The 20,934-nt window shown below is 44.0% G+C and overlaps 1 protein-coding gene across 1 annotated transcript in view; it reads right to left on the reverse strand.

The window, feature by feature from the left end:
* Positions 1 to 10,591: 10,591 nt before the first annotated feature.
* KCNJ6 (potassium inwardly rectifying channel subfamily J member 6) overlaps positions 10,592 to 20,934 on the reverse strand; it is a 161,613-nt gene continuing 151,270 nt past the window's right edge. The window contains exon 3 of the mRNA XM_075263524.1: positions 10,592 to 11,669. Coding sequence (XP_075119625.1) covers positions 11,344 to 11,669 — 326 coding nt within the window. The 3' untranslated portion in view covers positions 10,592 to 11,343. The remainder of the gene's footprint in view (positions 11,670 to 20,934) is intronic.

Raw genomic sequence — 20,934 nt, forward strand, 5'->3', positions numbered from 1 at the left:
TGCAGTGCTGGGGTGATATACTGGATCTGGTGACACTAACCTATCTATCTGCAGGGCTGGGGTGATATGCTGGATCTGGTGACAGTAACCTATCTATCTGCAGGGCTGGGGTGATGTGCTGGTTCTGGTGACACTAACCTATCTATCTGCAGGGCTGGGGTGATATGCGGGTTCTGGTGACACTAACCTATCTATCTGCAGGGCTGGGGTGATATGCTGGTTCTGGTGACCCTAACCTATCTATCTGCAGGGCTGGGGTGATGTGCTGGTTCTGGTGACACTAACCTATCTATCTGCAGGGCTGGGGTGATATGCTGGTTCTGGTGACAGTAACCTATCTATCTGCAGGGCTGGGGTGATATGCTGGTTCTGGTGACCCTAACCTATCTATCTGCAGGGCTGGGGTGATGTGCTGGTTCTGGTGACACTAACCTATCTATCTGCAGGGCTGGGGTGATATGCTGGTTCTGGTGACAGTAACCTATCTATCTGCAGGGCTGGGGTGATATGCTGGTTCTGGTGACAGTAACCTATCTATCTGCAGGGCTGGGGTGATGTGCTGGTTCTGGTGACACTAACCTATCTATCTGCAGGGCTGGGGTGATATGCTGGTTCTGGTGACAGTAACCTATCTATCTGCAGGGCTGGGGTGATATGCTGGTTCTGGTGACAGTAACCTATCTATCTGCAGGGCTGGGGTGATGTGCTGGTTCTGGTGACACTAACCTATCTATCTGCAGGGCTGGGGTGATATGCTGGTTCTGGTGACAGTAACCTATCTATCTGCAGGGCTGGGGTGATATGCTGGTTCTGGTGACAGTAACCTATCTATCTGCAGGGCTGGGGTGATATGCTGGTACTGGTGACACTAACCTATCTATCTGCAGGGCGGGGACTTCTGGGACAACTATCTATCTATCTATCTATCTATCTATCTATCTATCTATCTATCTATCTATTCATCTGTCTCATATCTATCTATCTAGATGTTGAAGTTGATATTGATATATTTTACAACAGAGAGCGAATGACCCCCAGCTGGAGCGGCGAGATAAATCACTCAGACATTCATAGCTCATCACAAAAAGAACTTTTATTTTTCATTGATATAAAGCCATGTAAAATGTTTGTGTCTCCTTTAATATTTCAGTGATTTTCAAAACCTGGAAGCTGCATTTGTACATGAATATAAAAGAATGGTGAAGAAGCGGCAGAGAATGTCTGTCCTGGTGACTCCGCACCGGCGCCTCCGTATTGATGTCTCCTTAGACTATTGCTCTTGAATATTGTATCCAATATCTTTTGGCAAGAGAGTAGAATGAAAAGTACAAGTCGGGGTGGGGGCGAGCTATGGCGGAGCATGCAATGGGTTTATATTTTATTGCAAGCATTAAGAACCCCTATAGAATTCCGATGTCATTTATTTTATAGAATAGCGAAAAAACATTTTTCCTATATCTTGACCGAGCCAGGTTACTACACAGAGTGAGGCGGCCATTTTGTTGGCAGGCTATATATTTCTACTACATCTGTTATAGGGGCTCCCAGGGCTTGGGATCACTGGGGTCCATATTTTGGCCCCCTTTATGGCACCAGGATCCATATAGATCTCTTGGCCCTCTGTGGTTTATCAGAAAAAATTCTCTCCTAGTAAGGAGATTTCAAAGATTACGAGAAACAGTGCCACTCTGGTTCACAGACCATGACTGGTATTGCAGCTCAGCCACATTCCCTTAAAGGGAGTGTCACCAGTACCCAGGCCACCAGAAAGATAGATTAGAGTGCTTCCGTTGATAAGATATCACTGTTTTGGTCTATATGCAAATGAGCTCTTCAGAGCACCAAGGGTGTCACCATTGCTCCAAAGAGGTAAGCGGCAACGCTCTTGATGCTCCAAAGAACTCATTTGTGTATTGCCAAGAATGCCAATATCTTGGCAACGCAGTCACCGATCCACAAGAGGAAAACATCAATTGACTTAGGTGACAAGTAACCTATCTATCTGCCAGTGCCCAGGTAACCTATCTATCTTAAAACCACCACATTCTGGTCATTTCAATATTTTCTATATTATTCACCTTGAAAAATAGACACACAAAATGGCCGTCCTTACTTCAGCGCTCGTGTGAGCCACAACATTCCCCATTTACCTCAAAATTCAGTGACTAGATGGCTTGTATAACCTCCGCTTACAAAATGGCTGCCTCCACTGTGCGTAGGCCATGTCTCCGGCCTACTCCATTCTCCTCACTATTGCTTCAGGCCACAACATGGCTGCCACCAGCACAATGACAACCGTATGGTATCTGGATCAGTGATCATTGGTAATACAGACGCATACAAGAGTAAGATACGGTGACCGATCCACATGCAGGAAAAGGAAAGAATAGAGAGCGTTATTATTCCAGTTTTTGAGCAGCCATTTCCCTTCCGATGCATGGATGTGATCGATGGTTCCCATCGTTCCCTATGGTACGTAGGTCCTTCACAACTTTTTAAATTTTTTTTTTTTTTTTTTACGAAGAAGAGACGGAACTTTCTGTAAATGACTGTACATTATATTCTACATTTCCTTGGCTTATTCAGAATGGAAAACACAAAGAGACCCTCATCCCCTTAGTAACCATGTAAACTTCAGTAAAGAAATACAAATGGCGGCAATATTCACCTCAAATCTAATGATATGTAACATTTTTGGAAAAAAAAATAGAGGCTGGATAAAAATATATATATATATATATATATACCTTTAGGCTATAAAACACACCCATATTTGTGGCTTATTAGTCCAGACCATGTGACTATTACAAAGGTTTCGGCCTTGTTGCTCATAGCAGCCATTTATAATTGAACACTACTAAGCTTGCTATGGGTAACAAGGACACTAGCGCCCTCTTCCGATCAGTTCTGATACCTGGCCCGTTGACGCTATGGTCATCGGCACTCTTTATGGTTCCAAGTTGGCCAACTTAACATTGGGAAACCATCTGCAGCCCATAAGACATTGTGATCAATTTGGCAAAAATTCGGGATTCAAACCCCTCCAAGCTAGAGGTAAAGATTTCACTTGGAATAGGACAGATACCTTTCTATTCTACTCAGGAAAGGACCTGACAGCCCTCTGAACCCCAAAATTGATGCCCGGGAGGGAGGTAACTTTATTTTTAGCTCCTTACCTACTGAAGGAACTTGCAGGAAGACATTGTGCTTGTATATTGTGACTTGGATGAGCCCCATTCAGGGGCATAAATAGACGGGTAACATATCGTGGCACATGAACAAATTTTAGGGCCTAGGGGGCTATATGTTGCCCCTCTGGGTGTACTCATTGAATGACTGGATTAAGAGGAAAGTCATGTAAAAAGAATAGTATAACTAGTGGTTGACTCTAGAAACGGTTACGATACTCACTTCAACTTTTTCCCCCCAAATATTCTTAAATTTTACTACAAAAATTTGAGATCTGTACTAAATTTAGGTGAGTGCAGTCTCCAAAAAGAGTCACCCCTGAGTGGCATGTAGTTGTAGCAACTGTACCTGGGCCAAATGCCTTGAGAGCCCTTTGGTCATCCTTGCACTTCAACTTTTTGACATGGCAAGGGTTTGAGGACTGCACAAAAATTTAGCAAATTCAGTGGATACCCCTTCTTTATGGCCTGGGTATAATTTGGCCCCAAAATCTAGAAACTTGAAGCTATGACATTAGGTATAGGACTAAAAGAAAAAATGTACACTTCCAAAAATTTTCTAAGAATATGCTTGTTTACCCAAGGCACATAAACTCGGAAGTAACAAGATATGGGTCAAGGCAAAAAATTTATTTTAGTGCAAGTTATCCGGGGCAAAACCAATAGGCCAACGTGACGCCACCATCAATCCACGTGATTAAATTTTGCACAAGGCAACTACTCAAGAACCACGTGACCCAAAAATTTCATTAAAATTAAAAAAGTTCCAATAGTCCACAGTCCTGCCACCAAACATGGGTGTGACCTATATAAAAATATTGTATAGACCTCTTTTCTCAACTACACGGTTGTAGTTTTGGTAAACTTAGGTGTGGTGCATTTGCCTAAATTTGCCGATAGTCGGCAGATATGGCGTAGATCAGTAACTTTACATCCAACATTCACTCTGTTTTTGTAAACCGTAACATCCTTAGCCACCGTCCCAATAGCTGAGTGTGCACACACACAGGAAAATGTGTATAGATGTGAAATTAATGGGGGAGGGGGAGTTATCACAGTGCAATATATCCGAATGCACGCAGGAGCTTTTCCTGAGATTATATCTTTCAATTAAAATATACAAATAAAAATATTCTTCAAGACCAGACAAGGCAGAATCATTTCCTTTAAGGCTCTAGTATTTCTTATTTTGGGTTATAAATCTAATATGTAAATTCAGGTTTCATGGGGACATCAACTAAAATCTATTAACAGTAAATCTGAGCCAGTGGGTCGCGGAGGATTACGGATGTTTAAGTATTAATGTCTAGGTTGGGGGTGAGTTTCAAGGATGTTCTTTAAGATTCAAAAAGATTTAAAGGGATTATCCATGTTTAGAAAAACCTGGCCGCCTTCTTCCAAAAACTTCACCACAACTCTCCATAGGTTATGTCTAGACTATCAGACCCCACCTTTCAAGTGAATGGGGCTGAGCTGCTGTATCAAACACACATAAGAGAACAGCCATTTTCTAATCCTGGACTATCCCTTTAAATCCTTCAGCTCCTATGACGGCCCATGACATGCTTGGTGTTGTGTGCATAGTATGATCTAAAACAAGTCTCTGCTGTATAGAGAGTCAGTGTAATGTGTAGCAAACACAACTTCCTGTGTCAACAGGAAGTCAACAATTTATGCTAAAGGGGTATCGGGAGGGAGCAAAAATACATTTTATTTAATTTACTATAAATTACTGAATATTTTGCCAATTTTTTTGAAAAAATACATTAGGGGAAAATAAAAACTGCCACTGAGTAGAGAACAGAGAGGCACCAACAAATTGTTTCATGCAAAGTTCTTCATATTCCATTGGATCAAATTTTTGATGCCTACGGTGAATGTTGCATGGAACGAAATTTCACCATTCTCTACCAGTCGGCATCAGCCCTTAAACGGCTACACGTTACATATACATCAAAAATTGTTGTAATCTAAAGGTTGTATATGGCTAATGGACAATAAGTTATACAAGTATACACTAGTATATCGGCACTGCCTGACTGTATTTGTCATCTTTCCCAAATTTTAAAAAATTATGATTAAAAAAATGGAACAAAAACAAAAAAAAAAAAAACAACAAATGTTATTTTATTATAAAATGTATTATAAAAGAACCCAAAAAATTAAAGATAAAAATACCTGATCTGGGGTGATAGGGAAGAATTATAGATCTGCAAATTTTAGGCCAAAGATCAATCGATGTTGAGATTTAGCTACACTCACCGGCCACTTTATTAGGTACACCTGTCCAACTGCTCGTTAACACTTAATTTCTAATCAGCCAATCACATGGCGGCAACTCAGTGCATTTAGGCATGTAGACATGGTCAAGACAATCTCCTGCAGTTCAAACCGAGCATCAGTATGGGGAAGAAAGGTGATTTGAGTGCCTTTGAACGTGGCATGGTTGTTGGTGCCGGAAGGGCTGGTCTGAGTATTTCAGAAACTGCTGATCTACTGGGATTTTCACGCACAACCATCTCTAGGGTTTACAGAGAATGGTCCGAAAAAGAAAAAACATCCAGTGAGCGGCAGTTCTGTGGGCGGAAATGCGTTGTTGATGCCAGAGGTCAGAGGAGAATGGCCAGACTGGTTCGAGCTGATAGAAAGGCAACAGTGACTCAAATAGCCACCCGTTACAACCAAGGTAGCCAGAAGAGCATCTCTGAACGCACAGTACGTCGAACTTTGAGGCAGATGGGCTACAGCAGCAGAAGACCACACCGGGTGCCACTCCTTTCAGCTAAGAACAGGAAACTGAGGCTACAATTTGCACAAGCTCATCGAAATTGGACAATTGAAGATTGGAAAAACGTTGCCTGGTCTGATGAGTCTCGATTTCTGCTGCGACATTCGGATGGTAGGGTCAGAATTTGGCGTCAACAACATGAAAGCATGGATCCATCCTGCCTTGTATCAACGGTTCAGGCTGGTGGTGATGGTGTCATGGTGTGGGGAATATTTTCTTGGCACTCTTTGGGCCCCTTGGTACCAATTGAGCATCGTTGCAACGCCAAAGCCTACCTGAGTATTGTTGCTGACCATGTCCATCCCTTTATGACCACAATGTACCCAACATCTGATGGCTACTTTCAGCAGGATAATGCAATGCCATGTCATAAAGCTGGAATCATCTCAGACTGGTTTCTTGAACATGACAATGAGTTCACTGTACTCCAATGGCCTCCACAGTCACCAGATCTCAATCCAATAGAGCATCTTTGGGATGTGGTGGAACGGGAGATTCGCATCACGGATGTGCAGCCGACAAATCTGCGGCAACTGTGTGATGCCATCATGTCAATATGGACCAAAATCTCTGAGGAATGCTTCCAGCACCTTGTTGAATCTATGCCACGAAGAATTGAGGCAGTTCTGAAGGCAAAAGGGGGTCCAACCCGTTACTAGCATGGTGTACCTAATAAAGTGGCCGGTGAGTGTATCTCCTATCTATCTATCTATCTATCTATCTATCTATCTATCTATCTATCTATCTATCTCATGTCTATCTATCTATCTATCTACTATCTATAAATCGATCTAGAGTTAATGGAATTTTCCAGGATTACGAATCAATTTCAGATTGGTGGACTGAGCTGCAGTACCAGGCAGAGCCACTAACAGAAGTATGGCACTGTACCTGATAAACAATGAAGACTCAGCCCATTCAATCAGGTCATTGACAGGAGTGCAGAGAATTTGACTGCCAATTTTGTAGTCTTGGAAAGCCCCTTTAACAGTAAGACAATTAATAGAATATTTTTTAGCAATGGCCACAAAGGCCCAACATTTATTGACTGAATAGTTGGAAATTTACTTTACGCAGCAAAGCTGTCAGTTGTATGTACAATGTGATGTCATCAGTATTGGATGTAGTGGGTTGGTGAGGGACAGCTCAGCAACCACTGGTATGGTCGGCCTACCCCGGGGGATTAGAGCAATTACCTCCTAATGAATACCAATGACGTCTATAATGAAGTAGTCAGGTCTGTTGTAGACTAATAATCCCAAGAGAATTATTTTCTAAATTGTTTCTAAGATGTGGTCAATGGAAACTGACCCAACCCCATGCCATAGTGGTCCGGTTTCTGGATTAAGGTGGTATCATCTAGTAATGTTGCATACTGAACATTCAGATGAATGGGTGACCATGTAATATTAGGAGCAAGCAGGGTCCTAAAGAAGGAGATGTTCTTACTTCACTTCTCTGTCCCAAATGTGGTGCCCCATCGTGATGTCCATGTATGATAACATGGTTCATGGACATGGGTTGTCTTGCTAAGACCTGTTCCCAAACCTCCTTCTGTAATACTTTTTTTTTTTTTTTTTCTTATGGTAGAGTTGGAAGGGACCTCAAGGGCCATCGGGTCCAACCCCCTGCTAGTGCAGGTTTTCCTAAATCATCCCAGCTATATGTTTATCCAGATTCCGCTTGAAGATTTCCATTGATGGAGCGCCCACCACCTCCCGTGGCAGCCTATTCCACTCTCTCACTACCCTCACTGTCAGAACGTTTTTCCTAATGTCTAATCTGTATCTCTTTCCCTTTAGTTTCATCCCATTTCATCCCATACCTCGCCCGCTAGCTCACACATCTCAAACTAAATTTCTGTATACCTGTTGGGTCTCTTAAATGAAAACAAATATTCCCCATAAAATTCTCACTGGGAAATCAGATCAAGGACTCATCAACCACTGGGGCCCCAGAAGAATCTTGGTTGGACATTACAGGTTGAAAACCGCTCTAAGACTGTCAGTTTTTTGGCACCCAGGGTTGTCTCGATGAGACCTCTTCCCATACCTTTGTCTGTAGTGCCATGCCGACAAGCCAACATGTCTCAAACCCAAATTGGGTCAAGAAACCAATGGAGTCAATGGAAATGTGCCATGAGAATGTTACGATTTATTGACCTCTATGGTGGTGGAATCATTGTACAAGATCAAGAGGAGCCTGAACACCTTTCTTGAAAGGCAAAATAATACTGGTTATGGGCACAAGATCTTTGGGGATGAGAAGTTGATCCAGAGTTTTATACTGATTGCAAGATTTGGAGTCTGGAAGGAGTTTTTTTGCCTGATATGGGGAAATTGGCATCAGCCTCATGGGATTTTTTTTTTGCCTTCTTCTGGATCAACACCAGGGTTATAGGTTTAACTTGATGGACCTGGGTCTTCCAACCTACTACTATTATGTTTCTATGGAGTGCACAATGATGGCAGTCATTAAGAGGGGAGGATTAGTGGGACCCCATCTGATGCATGAATTTATTGACCCCCAAATTGAATCCTTCTTAGAGATGATATTATCTTAAGTCACAACAAGTCAAGTCTTCACCATTGGGTATCTTGTCATAGGTGAAGCACAGAAGTTATGGGACCCAAGTTGGTATTGTGGCTTGGTATGGTAATGGTGGTATCTCAAGGCATGGTACAGACATTCTTTGGACTAGAGTATTAAATATTTTTTGATCGTAAAACTTTATAATCTTGCAATAGGATATCTATTGATATGATATAATGTAGTGAAAATGTGAGCCTGTACTGTACATGTTTCTAATATGGCCTAAATTAATTCTTGGTGGTCAGAGCCTGTAGACATATATGGTGAAGATTTCTGTATTCTATGTCATTCTACTCCTGGTCATCCTTGCCTCCGTTTTTCTTTTGCCAATGGTTAACATTTTCACCGACTGAGCAGGCCTAAGGTTTGGGGTGTAACCATGAGACCCCACTTTCACACTCCACCATGCCCACCATGACAAATGCAACTAGGTTCATACTATGGAAGATTATGCTCAGCAGGATATATCCTGTGCCTTTTCCTCCCTTCCTTGCTCGGTCCCTTCGTTAGCTCCTGCCTCCCCCCTTCTCCTGAATACTCACCCCCTCCATCACCTATCAACCATCACCAGTACCTACCCTTCACCCGTAAAAATGGAGATGGCCCTTCTAATGTATTCTTTGGCCTCCAAGGTTGTCCAAGATTAGAAAAACATGGCTGTTTTCTTCCAAAAAGCATGGTTTGATGTGGTGCTGGTTTTGGAATAACATAAAAAAAAATCAGGATTGCCCTAAAACTTTTTTGCCCTGTTTTGAAAACTGCCACTCTTTTTTCAGTTCGGTCTGCAAAATTATTCTGTCACAATTAAGCAAGTATGGAAATCAGCCATGTTTTTTTTGACTAAGATTTGATGTTGATGGACTGTTATGGTAGACAATCACTGTGAGGTCAATGTATGATAGAAGGTGGGTCCTACCCCGGGAATAGACCAATAAATGGAACAAATGGGAATTAAGTTCTGCAGCATCGGTTCTGGTTCTGCTGTTTAGTCCCATTCACTCGATTGGGCTGGGTTGCAGTATTAGACACAATCGTACACAACTGGTCATCCCTGTGTCAGATACTGTCCTGAGGAGACCAGTTGACATCACTGTTTCCATGTTGTGCTGTTTGGTTCCCAAGGATTGGACCCCTCTGTGGCACATGGATAGGCCAACAACGTTAATCCTGGAAACCCCTTTAAGATGTAGATGTCTCATTACGTGAGTGCTATTAATTTTAGACTTCTACATGGTATGTTCCCTACTCAACCATCATTCCCAATCTGAAGAAACCCATAAGGACCCCGGAGCGAAAAAAGTCAACATTTGTCTAACCTAGGTCCCAATTAATTCTCAACCATTCAGTTAACTCTGGAGCATATTCCAATGGTGTAATATCTACCAAATGTCTCAGAAAATCACTTACAGTTACAAAAATAAATTGCAATTTTTTTGAGTCAGATGTCTCTCTGAGATTCCCGAACACTTTTTCCATCATCTATTAAGATGGACTTAAAAATACAGAAACCAGTAATGTAGACTGGTCTCATTATACGTTAGGGGTGCACCTGGTCCATGGTACCCGAAGGGCCTCTGATATAAAAGACTGGTGTAAATGGTCCTTAGCATGTGAGGCTCACGTGGTAGATAATACTTTGGGTTCTAGAAGATTCAAGCCACTTTTTGAGCCAATGGAAACACCTAACATCCAATTTGAAAGCCGCCATCTTGAATGTAATTTTCAAGTGCTCAACGGCCTTAACCTATAACATATTATCACTCCCTCTGTCCATATAAAACTGAAAATATCCAAAAGGGAAAAATCATTAATTTTCTGCTAACAAAATAAGGAGAAATCGATATGGACCAAGTCGCCTCTTTGGTTACTTAATGTTTTTAGGAAATTACCATTGGTAACTTTTTAACAACCCAACTTTCTTTTTGAGGACTCTATGGTTTGGCTTGTACGCCCATTGGATCTTTAATGAGAACCAGTATTCCCCCACCCTAAAAAGTCCACTAGAAAATTATCTGTTTCAGGGTTCCAGATCATGGACCCTTCAACCCTTGAGACCCCAGAGGAAGCTTGGTTGGATATTACCGGTTGTAAACCACTATAAGACCAAGGTCACAGTTTTTTGGCACCCAAGGTTGCCCCTTTTTTATGTCATCTGGACTATGGCTTTATTGTTTTCGGAGGTGAGTATATAGTGAGGTACTTGATATAGCTGCCAGTCTGGTAAAGTGAAGAATACATGGAAATTCCCTATATTCTATCAGATGTACACGTGGAAAGAAAAATATTTTTCTATGACTTAAAAATGAGAAGGAAGATTTTTTTTTTTTTTTTGCATCGTCTTATTCCTAGAATTCGGAGCCTACATTAATGACACATCTATGTACATGAAGTCATTCCTTTGTACATGCTGGGTTTATTAACACTTTGTAATCATATATAAGGCATATGTACAGTGTACCTAGGAGCGGATAGATTTTTTTTTTTTCCTGGCCATAAACTGATGTTTTTGTTTTTACGTGGGATTTAAGATCCCTCATAATCCCCAGGAAGTCGAGAACCGGCGATATCTGGCGTCACTGCTTAAAATGGGTCATTTACGATCCCCAAATATAAGAGTGTGTGCATTTTATTTAGCAATTTCCGGTAACTGGACCCATCTTGGTTGTCCTGACCGGAGGTTGTGGTAACCAATCTCTCATCTATGTGTCTAAGTGTAGATCACACCAGTGGTGTGTAGACCTTAAATATCACCATGAGACCACACATGTAATGGCTTTAAACCTTTGACTCATTTTCTATGTTGGCCACGTCTCCGTTCCTCTCTGTCTGATCCTCAGGGTTCTTCTCTCCATTTTCGCTGACCAATTCCGGGTGCTGGTTGAGTTTGCTGGATACCGACCAGCTCAGTGGCATTTCCGTTCTGCTGATGATCTCGGCCAGTTCTTTGGCGCTGCAGGACGGCGTGTTAGTCTCATAGGTGTCGTGAAAGCTGTTGTAGTCCACTTCGTAAAAACCATCTTCTAGGGTGAGGACCGGCGTGAATCGATGGCCCCACTGGATTTCTGATGTGACGTAGGAGCTTCGAGCTTGACAGGTCATACCTATGGAGTCAGATGAAAATGTTTACTAAACATGTCAAGACAATGAACAATTTTTTAAAAACTTACGTGAAAATGTTCACTAAATAACTACATTTTTTCAAAAATTTCCAGTTAAAAGCAATTCTGGTCAGTATAGATATCAATACGAATACCAAGATCAGGGTAAAATAGTTAAAACACAGGTTATCTTAGCTCGAATTTGGTTAAAGACTCATAAAATTAAATCAATACAATATTGGGACATTTTGGCAAAATCATTGACAGGTTGCAATTCACAGCACAGCCACTGGGTGTCCACACATAAAGGATAGATATCACATTGTTTTGAAAAGCTGGTCATCTGGTGATAACATATCTCGACATGACCGGCCAACGGGTAAGGTAAGGAAGGTCATATCCATAGACATATCACATAGGTTTTACTAGATAGTGTTTTCTTTTATCTTATACTTTTTAGTAGGAGTAGTTCTTGTATGGGATACCTAGAGTAGTGTTAGTGCCTGGTACTTCATTTGAATTGAATTGGGTTTCGTGAACTGCAGTACCTAACCCAGCCACAACTATATTTTTGGTGCTATTCCCAGATAAATCCTTCATTCGTCCAATTGATAAGGGCCTTGGGAATTGGACCCCCAGAGATCAAATATTGAGGGCCTATCCGAAGACCTATAATTATTAAAGCCCATAAATCTGTCTTTTCCTCCAGAATGTGCTAATACTTGTGCAGATAATTTATAATAAAATCAACATATTAAATTCAATATATCAAGCACAGACGAAGCGAATGTTCTCTACGGAAAAGCCCATCACTTATTAATCGGGATTTTATATTCCGTATAATCATAACATATATATGATTCTGGATTTATGGCACAAAATGTTCATAGGGGCAGGGAGTGAATGTTGTTGCCCTGGGGCAATAAAGGTTTTGCCCTCCTTATCCATACTTCCAAATCTTGAAGGAATACGAAGAAGGACAACTCTTAGTATGAACATGCCACAGCGTATCTGTACTCTACGCCATGCCCTTTATATATTAGAGATGCCCGCTCCATGTCCCTCCACAGTAAAGATACTCTTGGTGCCCCTTTATAGTGGTTGTGCCCCTTAATTGCCCCCTACTCATATAAAAGATTCATCTAAGTGTTCCCTACATAGCAATGGTGATTTTGGTGATCTCCCTTTTTGGTCTCTCCCATTATATAATGGCTCCTTACTGCCTCCCTACATGATATGAAACCACTTACCACTTACCTTGTAGTGCATCCATGTGTGGGAACGAAGCGCGTTCCCACACATGGATGCCATGGAGCAAATTTGTGCTTTCTGTGGCTCAGTGAAGCAGATGCAATGAGTCGGAATGGCCCACCAGAGTACCAGATGATCCCCCAGTGAGTCCAGGCTCTAACACAATAATAGTTCAGTGGAGATTGTTGGAAGGCGGACCCCCAGAATAATTTAGTCTGACACTGGTCTGACCCCACTGTATTATTCCTGCCTCATGGTGGAGGCCACAGAGTGAATGGTGGAGCAAGGATAGGTCATTAATATCAGGTTGGCAATAGTCAGACACCTGGCACCCCCACAGATCAGCTATTCAGAGCATAGTGTATGGAAACAGAATCAGGCAGATCCTTACATTGTGACTGTATCATGCACAAGGCCATCTCCTGATCAGTGGTGGGAGAAATCGGACCCCCACCAATCTGTTACCAATGACCAGGCCAACGATATCCAGTCTTGGGCCGACCCTTAGATCCTTGTATCTAGCTGTATGTGCATCCTGCCTACTTTGGATCCAGATACAGTTGAATTCTTGACTTTTGTCAGACTTCTTGGACCAAGGAACAACATAACAAATCCGGGACTGTCCTGCTGGATCTGGAATGGTTGGAAGACATGTACAGATACAACTGAAATAAGAATATGTGGCAGGTTATACAAAACAGAGGGACAACACTTAAAATGCAGGACTGTCCCAATGGCTCCTGTAGGGTTGGAAGGCATGAATCTACCTACGCCATAGTTGAGTTGAGTTTGGTGGACAGGACACGTTTGGGCAACATTTATCTCATGTACGGTATTCGGCACTAGAAGCAAAAACCTCTATGTGTAGATGGAAAGGCTCAGAGATATCAGGATTGTTCCCTTTACGACTTCAAAAGGCACATGAAGAACGTACGCAACAGGTTGGGGATACAGTGACATATGGATATTTCTATCATGTGACCAGGGGCTAATACCATCACCAGTAGAGGGAGCCCCACATGGCTTTAGTATATATCTTATGATCTACATTCTGCATTGTTACATCATTGTATCTCCTCTCACAGTAGATGTTGGTACCTCCAGCCGAAATCCCGCAGTCACTCGGTTTCCTATCAGGCATTTTAGTAAAACCTGCTCCATTTGTAAAATCTTGTGAAATGACATTTCCGAGCTGATCCTGTACAGTGAGCGTAAAGCTGAAGAGAACGTAGACACAAAACCCACGGACAAGCAGCTTGTCTTACCTCCCACAGACCTGCCATCTGATCACACAACACTGCACCGCTCATATAGTTACTGCTCTGCTTTCCCTTACCATTACCAAGGGAACACTAATGGTCAATGGTGCAATGGGAGAGCAGGGGGCCCCAGTAAGGGGACAGGGTCTACCACCCAGAACAGAAGGGACGCTCTTTGTTACTCTCTTTTTGAAACCCTTGAGCCAATTCCCCACCTTACAATGCAGTCCCTCTAGGGAAGGGCATAAAGCACAGCTACAAACTCCCAAATAGCACAGGAAATGGGACCCCTTCACTTCCCTAGACCACCAGGGTCTTCACTATTAAGCCCTTCACTTCCCTAGACCACCAGGGTCTTCACTATTAAGCCCTTCACTTCCCTAGACCACCAGAGTCTTCACTATTACCCTCTTCACTTCCCTAGACCACCAGGGTCTTCACTATTAAGCCCTTCACTTCCCTAGACCAGCAGGGTCTTTACTATTAAGCCGTTCACTTCCCTAGACCACCAGGGTCTTCACTATTAAGCCCTTCACTTCCCTAGACCACCAGGGTCTTCAGTATTACCCCCTTCACTTCCCTAGACCACCAGGGTCTTCACTATTAAGTCCATCACTGACCTAGACCAAAAGACACTTAATATGAATTCCTTCACTTCCCTAGACCACCAAGGACTTTACTTTTAATTTCATCACTACCTTAGACCACCAGGGATTTTATCATTTGTCCTTCACTACCCTAGACCACCAGGGTCTTCACTATTAAGTCCATCACTGACCTAGACCAAAAGACACTTAATATGAATTCCTTCACTTCCCTAGACCACCAAGGACTTTACTTTTAATTTCATCACTACCTTAGACCACCAGGGATTTTATCATTTGTCCTTCACTACCCTAGACCACCAGGGTCTTCACTATTAAGTCCATCACTGACCTAGACCAAAAGACACTTAATATGAATTCCTTCACTTCCCTAGACCACCAAGGACTTTACTTTTAATTTCATCACTACCTTAGACCACCAGGGATTTTATCATTTGTCCTTCACTACCCTAGATCACATGGGACATTACTAGTAATTTTTTCACTACCCTAGACAACCAGGAACTTAATTAATTCTTTTACTAGCCTAGACCACCTGTGACTTTACTTTAATTCATTCAGTACCATGGACCTACCCTAGACCACCGAGGACTTCGCTATTAAATCCTTCCCTTCCCTGGACCACCAGTTACTTTGCTCTTACTTCCTTCACTACCCCAGACCTCTGAGCCCCCAATATTAGACGCCATTACAAGAACTGGAACCACCAAGGACATTACTGGTAATTTATTCACTACACAGGCAACCAGTAACTTTATCATTACATTCATTCACTACCCTAGACCACCAGGGACGTTATTATCAATTCCTTCACTACCTGAGACTTTACTATGATTTCCATCACTTCCACAGACTACTATTATGCAGCACTATTACTGAGATACTGAGAGACAATTATATTTGCTCTTTGTATTGTAGTGTGAATGGACCATAAAAAAATAAAATGATAAATAAAAATAAAATTGGTCGCAGTGTGATAATTTCTCTCATTACACCCCTATAAATGTAATAGTAGCGTTGCCCTTTACGAGCAGTTTTGGTCTCTATAGAACAAGGCAGGAGCCCCCAATATCAGACGACATTACAAGGACTGGAACCACCAAGGACTTCTTGTTGTTTCTTTCATGTGGTGGGAGTAAATTATGGGAAAAACATGTCTGTCTGCCGGAGAATGGAGAGTGTGATACAAGAGGATTGGATGTTTCGGCTGGCAGAGGATGGGGGCTGGGTATTGGATACTGTATGGCGGTATTATTTGAGCATTGTCTGACTTTATTGTATGCTCATGATATGAGACATGAATTTGGCATGGTGTAGCAGTATTGAGATACATTCAGGTATTAGTGCATATGTAGGTTCTAGTTTGCTTGTTGCCCATATTCTAGTATGCCAGCCCTTTCAATGCCCATCTTTGGGGGGTAGTTACAGGGGAACTTAATGAATTCAGTGCCCCATATTTTGTATCATAATAACCTACAGCACAAGCAGGCACTAGGGGGCGTACTCCTGACTGTGACCTCAACAGATACACATAGGATGGAGGTCTTGAAGGTTGTCCTATGCCATAATATCCCACTGTCCCCTCAGCCACCTCGTCTTAGCTGGGACGTTAATATATTCATAGAAAATGAGGGATATTAAGTATGTAGCGGTCTGGCTCCTGAGATGAAATATTGCTCCGCTCTCAGTGACATCAGACTCATGGCGGCCATCATTAATGATTACCATGTCAGGCCATTAGCAAATTCTTGACGTCTTTTCAGTGTATAATTTGCTATGGAGATCGATACGTTCCTTCGCCCTCCATATTGGGATGCCGAGAAGTCATATTTATCCAGGCGCTGCCTGCGGGTGCGTCTACACCAGGCATTCATCTTCGGGGTTTAATATAATAAGCACATAGGCTATTACATCTTGGATCCGTCAAGTCCTGTGATGTCTTATTAGAAGAATTTACTATTCTGATAACAAATCGATCCTAAGCGGAGCTGACTGCGGAACGAAGGAGTCTGTTCTGGCATTTGCTGGATGATAACATCATATGGACACCTATTTATTGGGGCTCCATTAGGCAGGAGCGGGGTGTTAATCACGGATAATAAGCCATACCATAGTGAGCCAGCTTAAAGGGGTCGTACAGGATTAGAAAAACAAGGCTGATTTGTTCCAGACTTGTCCAGAGATTGCGTGTGGTATTGTCACTCAACTTTATTTACCTAAATGCAATGCCAGACACAACCTATGGACGGGGGGTGGCGCTGTTTCTGGAAGAGAACAGCCCCCTTAAAAGTGAACTACAAGGTGATCAGTACTAAAGACTTTGCCTCATCATGAACACCATCTGGTTGGCAAGGTCTGACCACGGTGACCCCAGTCAGTAGCTAGAATGGAGCTTTCTTGGTGCACCGCTGCTAAGGTTTTTGCAAGTAGAAGACCCACGGACTATAATGAATGGTTATGTAGATAACCTGTTTTCTCTAAGTCCCAACAGCGGCACAATATGGGGTATTTTCTGCCCCTGTGTGCTGGTAGGACAGGCGGAATTTTTAATTAGCCAAGTTTTAATCACCTGGCTGGTCCCTATAAGAGGGCACCACACCCCTCCCCCTGCGTGTTAATACAAAGTAACCAACATAGGTCCTATACATAGCATCTAGTACATTGTTGTGATGTTTATACATCCTTATATACACAACACACCTCAGTTTTACATAAAAATGCACATAACAATCAGTACATGTTTTGTATTGCTCTCCTCCAGTGATTTCTAGGGAGGGAGACTTGTGCCGCTGTTGGGACTTAGGGAAAACAGGTTATCTACATAACCATTCATTCCCTTGCGTCCCACCAGCGGCACAATATGGGGAGATAACAAGTAATTCTCCACTTAGGGTGGGTTTTGGCGCTCAACTGAGCTCAACACCGTCCAGCCAAATGCCGAGGCCTCAGCAGTATGGCTGGCTAGCCTATAGTGTTTCACAAATGTGGAGTCTGAGCTCCACGACGCTGCCGCACAAATCTGCTCCAGCGGCAAAGCGCATCTCTCTGACCAGGAGGTGGCTACCGCCCTCGTAGAGTGCGCTGTCAGCAAGGAAGGTGGAGGTAAACCTTGGGACGTAAATGATATTTTAATGACCTCCTTCACCCACCTAGATATGGTGGGTTTAGAAGTCGCCAGCCCTTTCAATTTCCCAAAGAAATTGACAAACAGGTTTTCTGCTCTCCTGAAAGAGCGAGTGCGCTCTATGTATATCATTAGACATCTGGATAGGTCCAATGAGTGCAGCTTGACTTCCTCCGCTGTAGAGGGAGCTGGATGGAATACAGGAAGCGTGACCAACTGACTTCTGTTGGAAGCGGAGGGTATCTTGGGTGTAAAACCCAGGAGGAATCTCAATTGGACCCGGTCCTCAAAGAAACTGGTATAAGGCTCCTTACAGGAAAAAGCCTGCAACTCACCCACCCTCTTGGCCGATGTTACTGCCAAGAGGAATGCCACCTTAAAGGTGAGAAACTTTGGTTCAACAGCCTCCAGAGGCTCAAATGGCTTTTCGCATAGTGCCATCAAGACCGTGCGGAGGTCCCTACTTGTGGACAGGCGCAGATACTGCGGGTCTCAATCTCCCTGCACCTTTTAGGAAGGTGCTTACTAGAGAGTTTTGAGAAAAACACCTCCCCAGACAGGCGGACAGGGCGGCCACGTGCACCTTCAGGGTTGCGACCGTGAGCCCCCTGTCTAGGCCGTCCTGAAGGAAGTCCTGGATCACTCCACTGGGGGATCCACAGAGTCCACTTCGTGCTCCCGGCACCAGTCATTAAATATGTTACCGATCCTCTGGTAACTTTTGTTTGTTGATACTGCGCGGGCACATGACATCGTCTTCAGGACGGCACTTGAAAGTCCTCTATTCCTTAATAGGGACTGGTCAACTTCCAGGCTGTCAAGTTGAATCTCCTCAGATCCTGGCAGATCAGCTCTCCTTGAGTTACCAGGTCTGGGAGGGGGGGGGAAGCCTCCAGTATATGCCTTGACTCATCCTCATGAGCTGGGCAAACCAAGTCCTTTTTGACCAGAACGGGATTATGGCAATACCCGAGACTTGGTCCTGTCTTATCTTCATCAATACCGTGGGTATGATGGGAACTGGAGGGAAGATGTAAATGAGCCTGAACCTCCTTGGGATGGACAGGGCATCCACTGCCAAAGGATTGTCCTCCTGATACAGGGAACAGAAGGTTTCCACCTTGGCGTTGAGTCGGGTCGCCATAAGATCGACCTCTGGGACCCCATCTGGGACCCCATCTTTGGACGATCTGTTGGAACACCCCTGGATGAAGCGACCATTCTCTCGATATGGTGATACCCCGACTCAACTGATCCGCTACTATGTTCAGGGAGCCCTTGATGTGAACAGCGGATAGATGGGACAGGTTCTTCTCTGCCCATGTGAAGATTAAGTTTGTGGTTCTTTGAAGGGCCGGGGATCTGGTGCCGCCTTGCTTGTTTATATATATAACTGTTGTCCTGTTGTCCGACCAGACCTTAACCGCCCTCCCTTTGAGGAGGGGGGCGAAATGACACAAGACAAGGTATACTGCCTGAAGCTCCTTCAGGTTGAATGACCCCTCTTCCGGATGCACCCAAACGCTGTGTATAGTCCTGTCGTCCAGGTGGGCTCCCCATCCCCCGTGGGATGCATCTGTAGTCAGCAGGATCCATTTTGTTGGAACCGTAGACCTTCCGTCTTTCAGGTGTATCCACTATCTGAGGGAAAGACGGGTACTGGGAGAAAGGCAGATCTTCTCCTGCAGTCCCCGTGGAGACCTGTTCCAGGTGCTCAACACTTCCTTCTGAAGGGGACACAAATGCCATAAAGACCCAAGGGACCGCCCTGGCCGAGGATGACATCAGGCCTAAAATCTTCATGGCGGTCTGGATGGTCACCCGCCGAGTTCTGAGGAGGAATCGGGCGGCCGCCTCTATCTTTAGTTTCCTTGGGCTGGAAAGATAGATCTGCATGTTCTGGGAATCCAGAATGAACCCGAGAAATTTCTTTAGGGTGGCACTATCTCGGACTTCTCCCAGTTGATCACCCATCCTAACTTCTGCAGGAAGGATACGGCGATCTGAAAATGCTGAAGAAGCACTGAAGTAGACTGAGCTTTTATGAGCCAGTCATCCAAGTAAGGAACCACGAAAAGGCCTTCTAATCTCAGAGCGGTGGCAACGGGGGCGACCGTCTTGGTAAAGACGTATGGGGCTGATGATATGCCGAAAGTGAGGGCGGTGAACTGAAAGTGCTCTCTGTGGCCAGATCTCCAGCTGGCAATTCTCAGATATCTTCTGTGTGGAAGGAAGATAGGCATGTGTAGGTAAGGGTCCTTGGGATCCAGGGTTGCCATCATCTCGTCTTGTTACATGAAGGATGTCACGGAGTCTATAGTTTCCATCCGGAAGGGTTTTCTTTATAGGAACCGGTTGAGAAATCTCAAGTCTATTATCATCCTCCAGTCCCCCGATGGTTTGGGGACTAGGAAAACAGGGGAATAGACTCCGTTCCCTACTTCTTGAGGAGGGACCTTCTCCAAGGCCCCTTTTTGACCTGTCTTCCAGGACCTCTGCCTCTAGGATGCTCTGCTGGGCAGCAGGAAGGACCCTTGATGAAATAATTCCACACGGTGGCAAAGTGGGCCAGATGGCCACCCACGATGTTCGGCCACAAAGAGCGGCGTACCATTAAAAGGTCGGCTTCCTTTTTGGCTCCTCCCTGGCGCGCCCCCGGCCTGAACCTCTGGACCAGAACCTGGACCGCCTTTGAGGTTGGGCTCTGGGAGAGGCCCCGCGACCCCTCACCCTCACCCTACTCCTGGAGGCTTGCGGCAGAGATCTGCCTTTATCCTCAGCCAGACCCTCCATAAGGTCATCCAACCCGCCCCCAAAAACCTTACCAGGTTGGAAGGGTAAGCCGCAGAGTGCCTGTTTGGACGACAAATCCACTCTCCAAGGGCACAGCCACAATGGTCTTGCGGCCGTAGTCTGAGCCATTGTTTTGGCAGATAACCGTAACTGCTGTCTTGAGGATTCCCCCAGGAAGTCAGCTGCCAGATGAACAGGAGCCATCGACGCCAGGATCTCATCTCTACCGATGCCAG

Source organism: Leptodactylus fuscus, chromosome 2 (assembly GCF_031893055.1).
Source record: "Leptodactylus fuscus isolate aLepFus1 chromosome 2, aLepFus1.hap2, whole genome shotgun sequence".
Lineage (NCBI taxonomy): Eukaryota > Metazoa > Chordata > Amphibia > Anura > Leptodactylidae > Leptodactylus > Leptodactylus fuscus.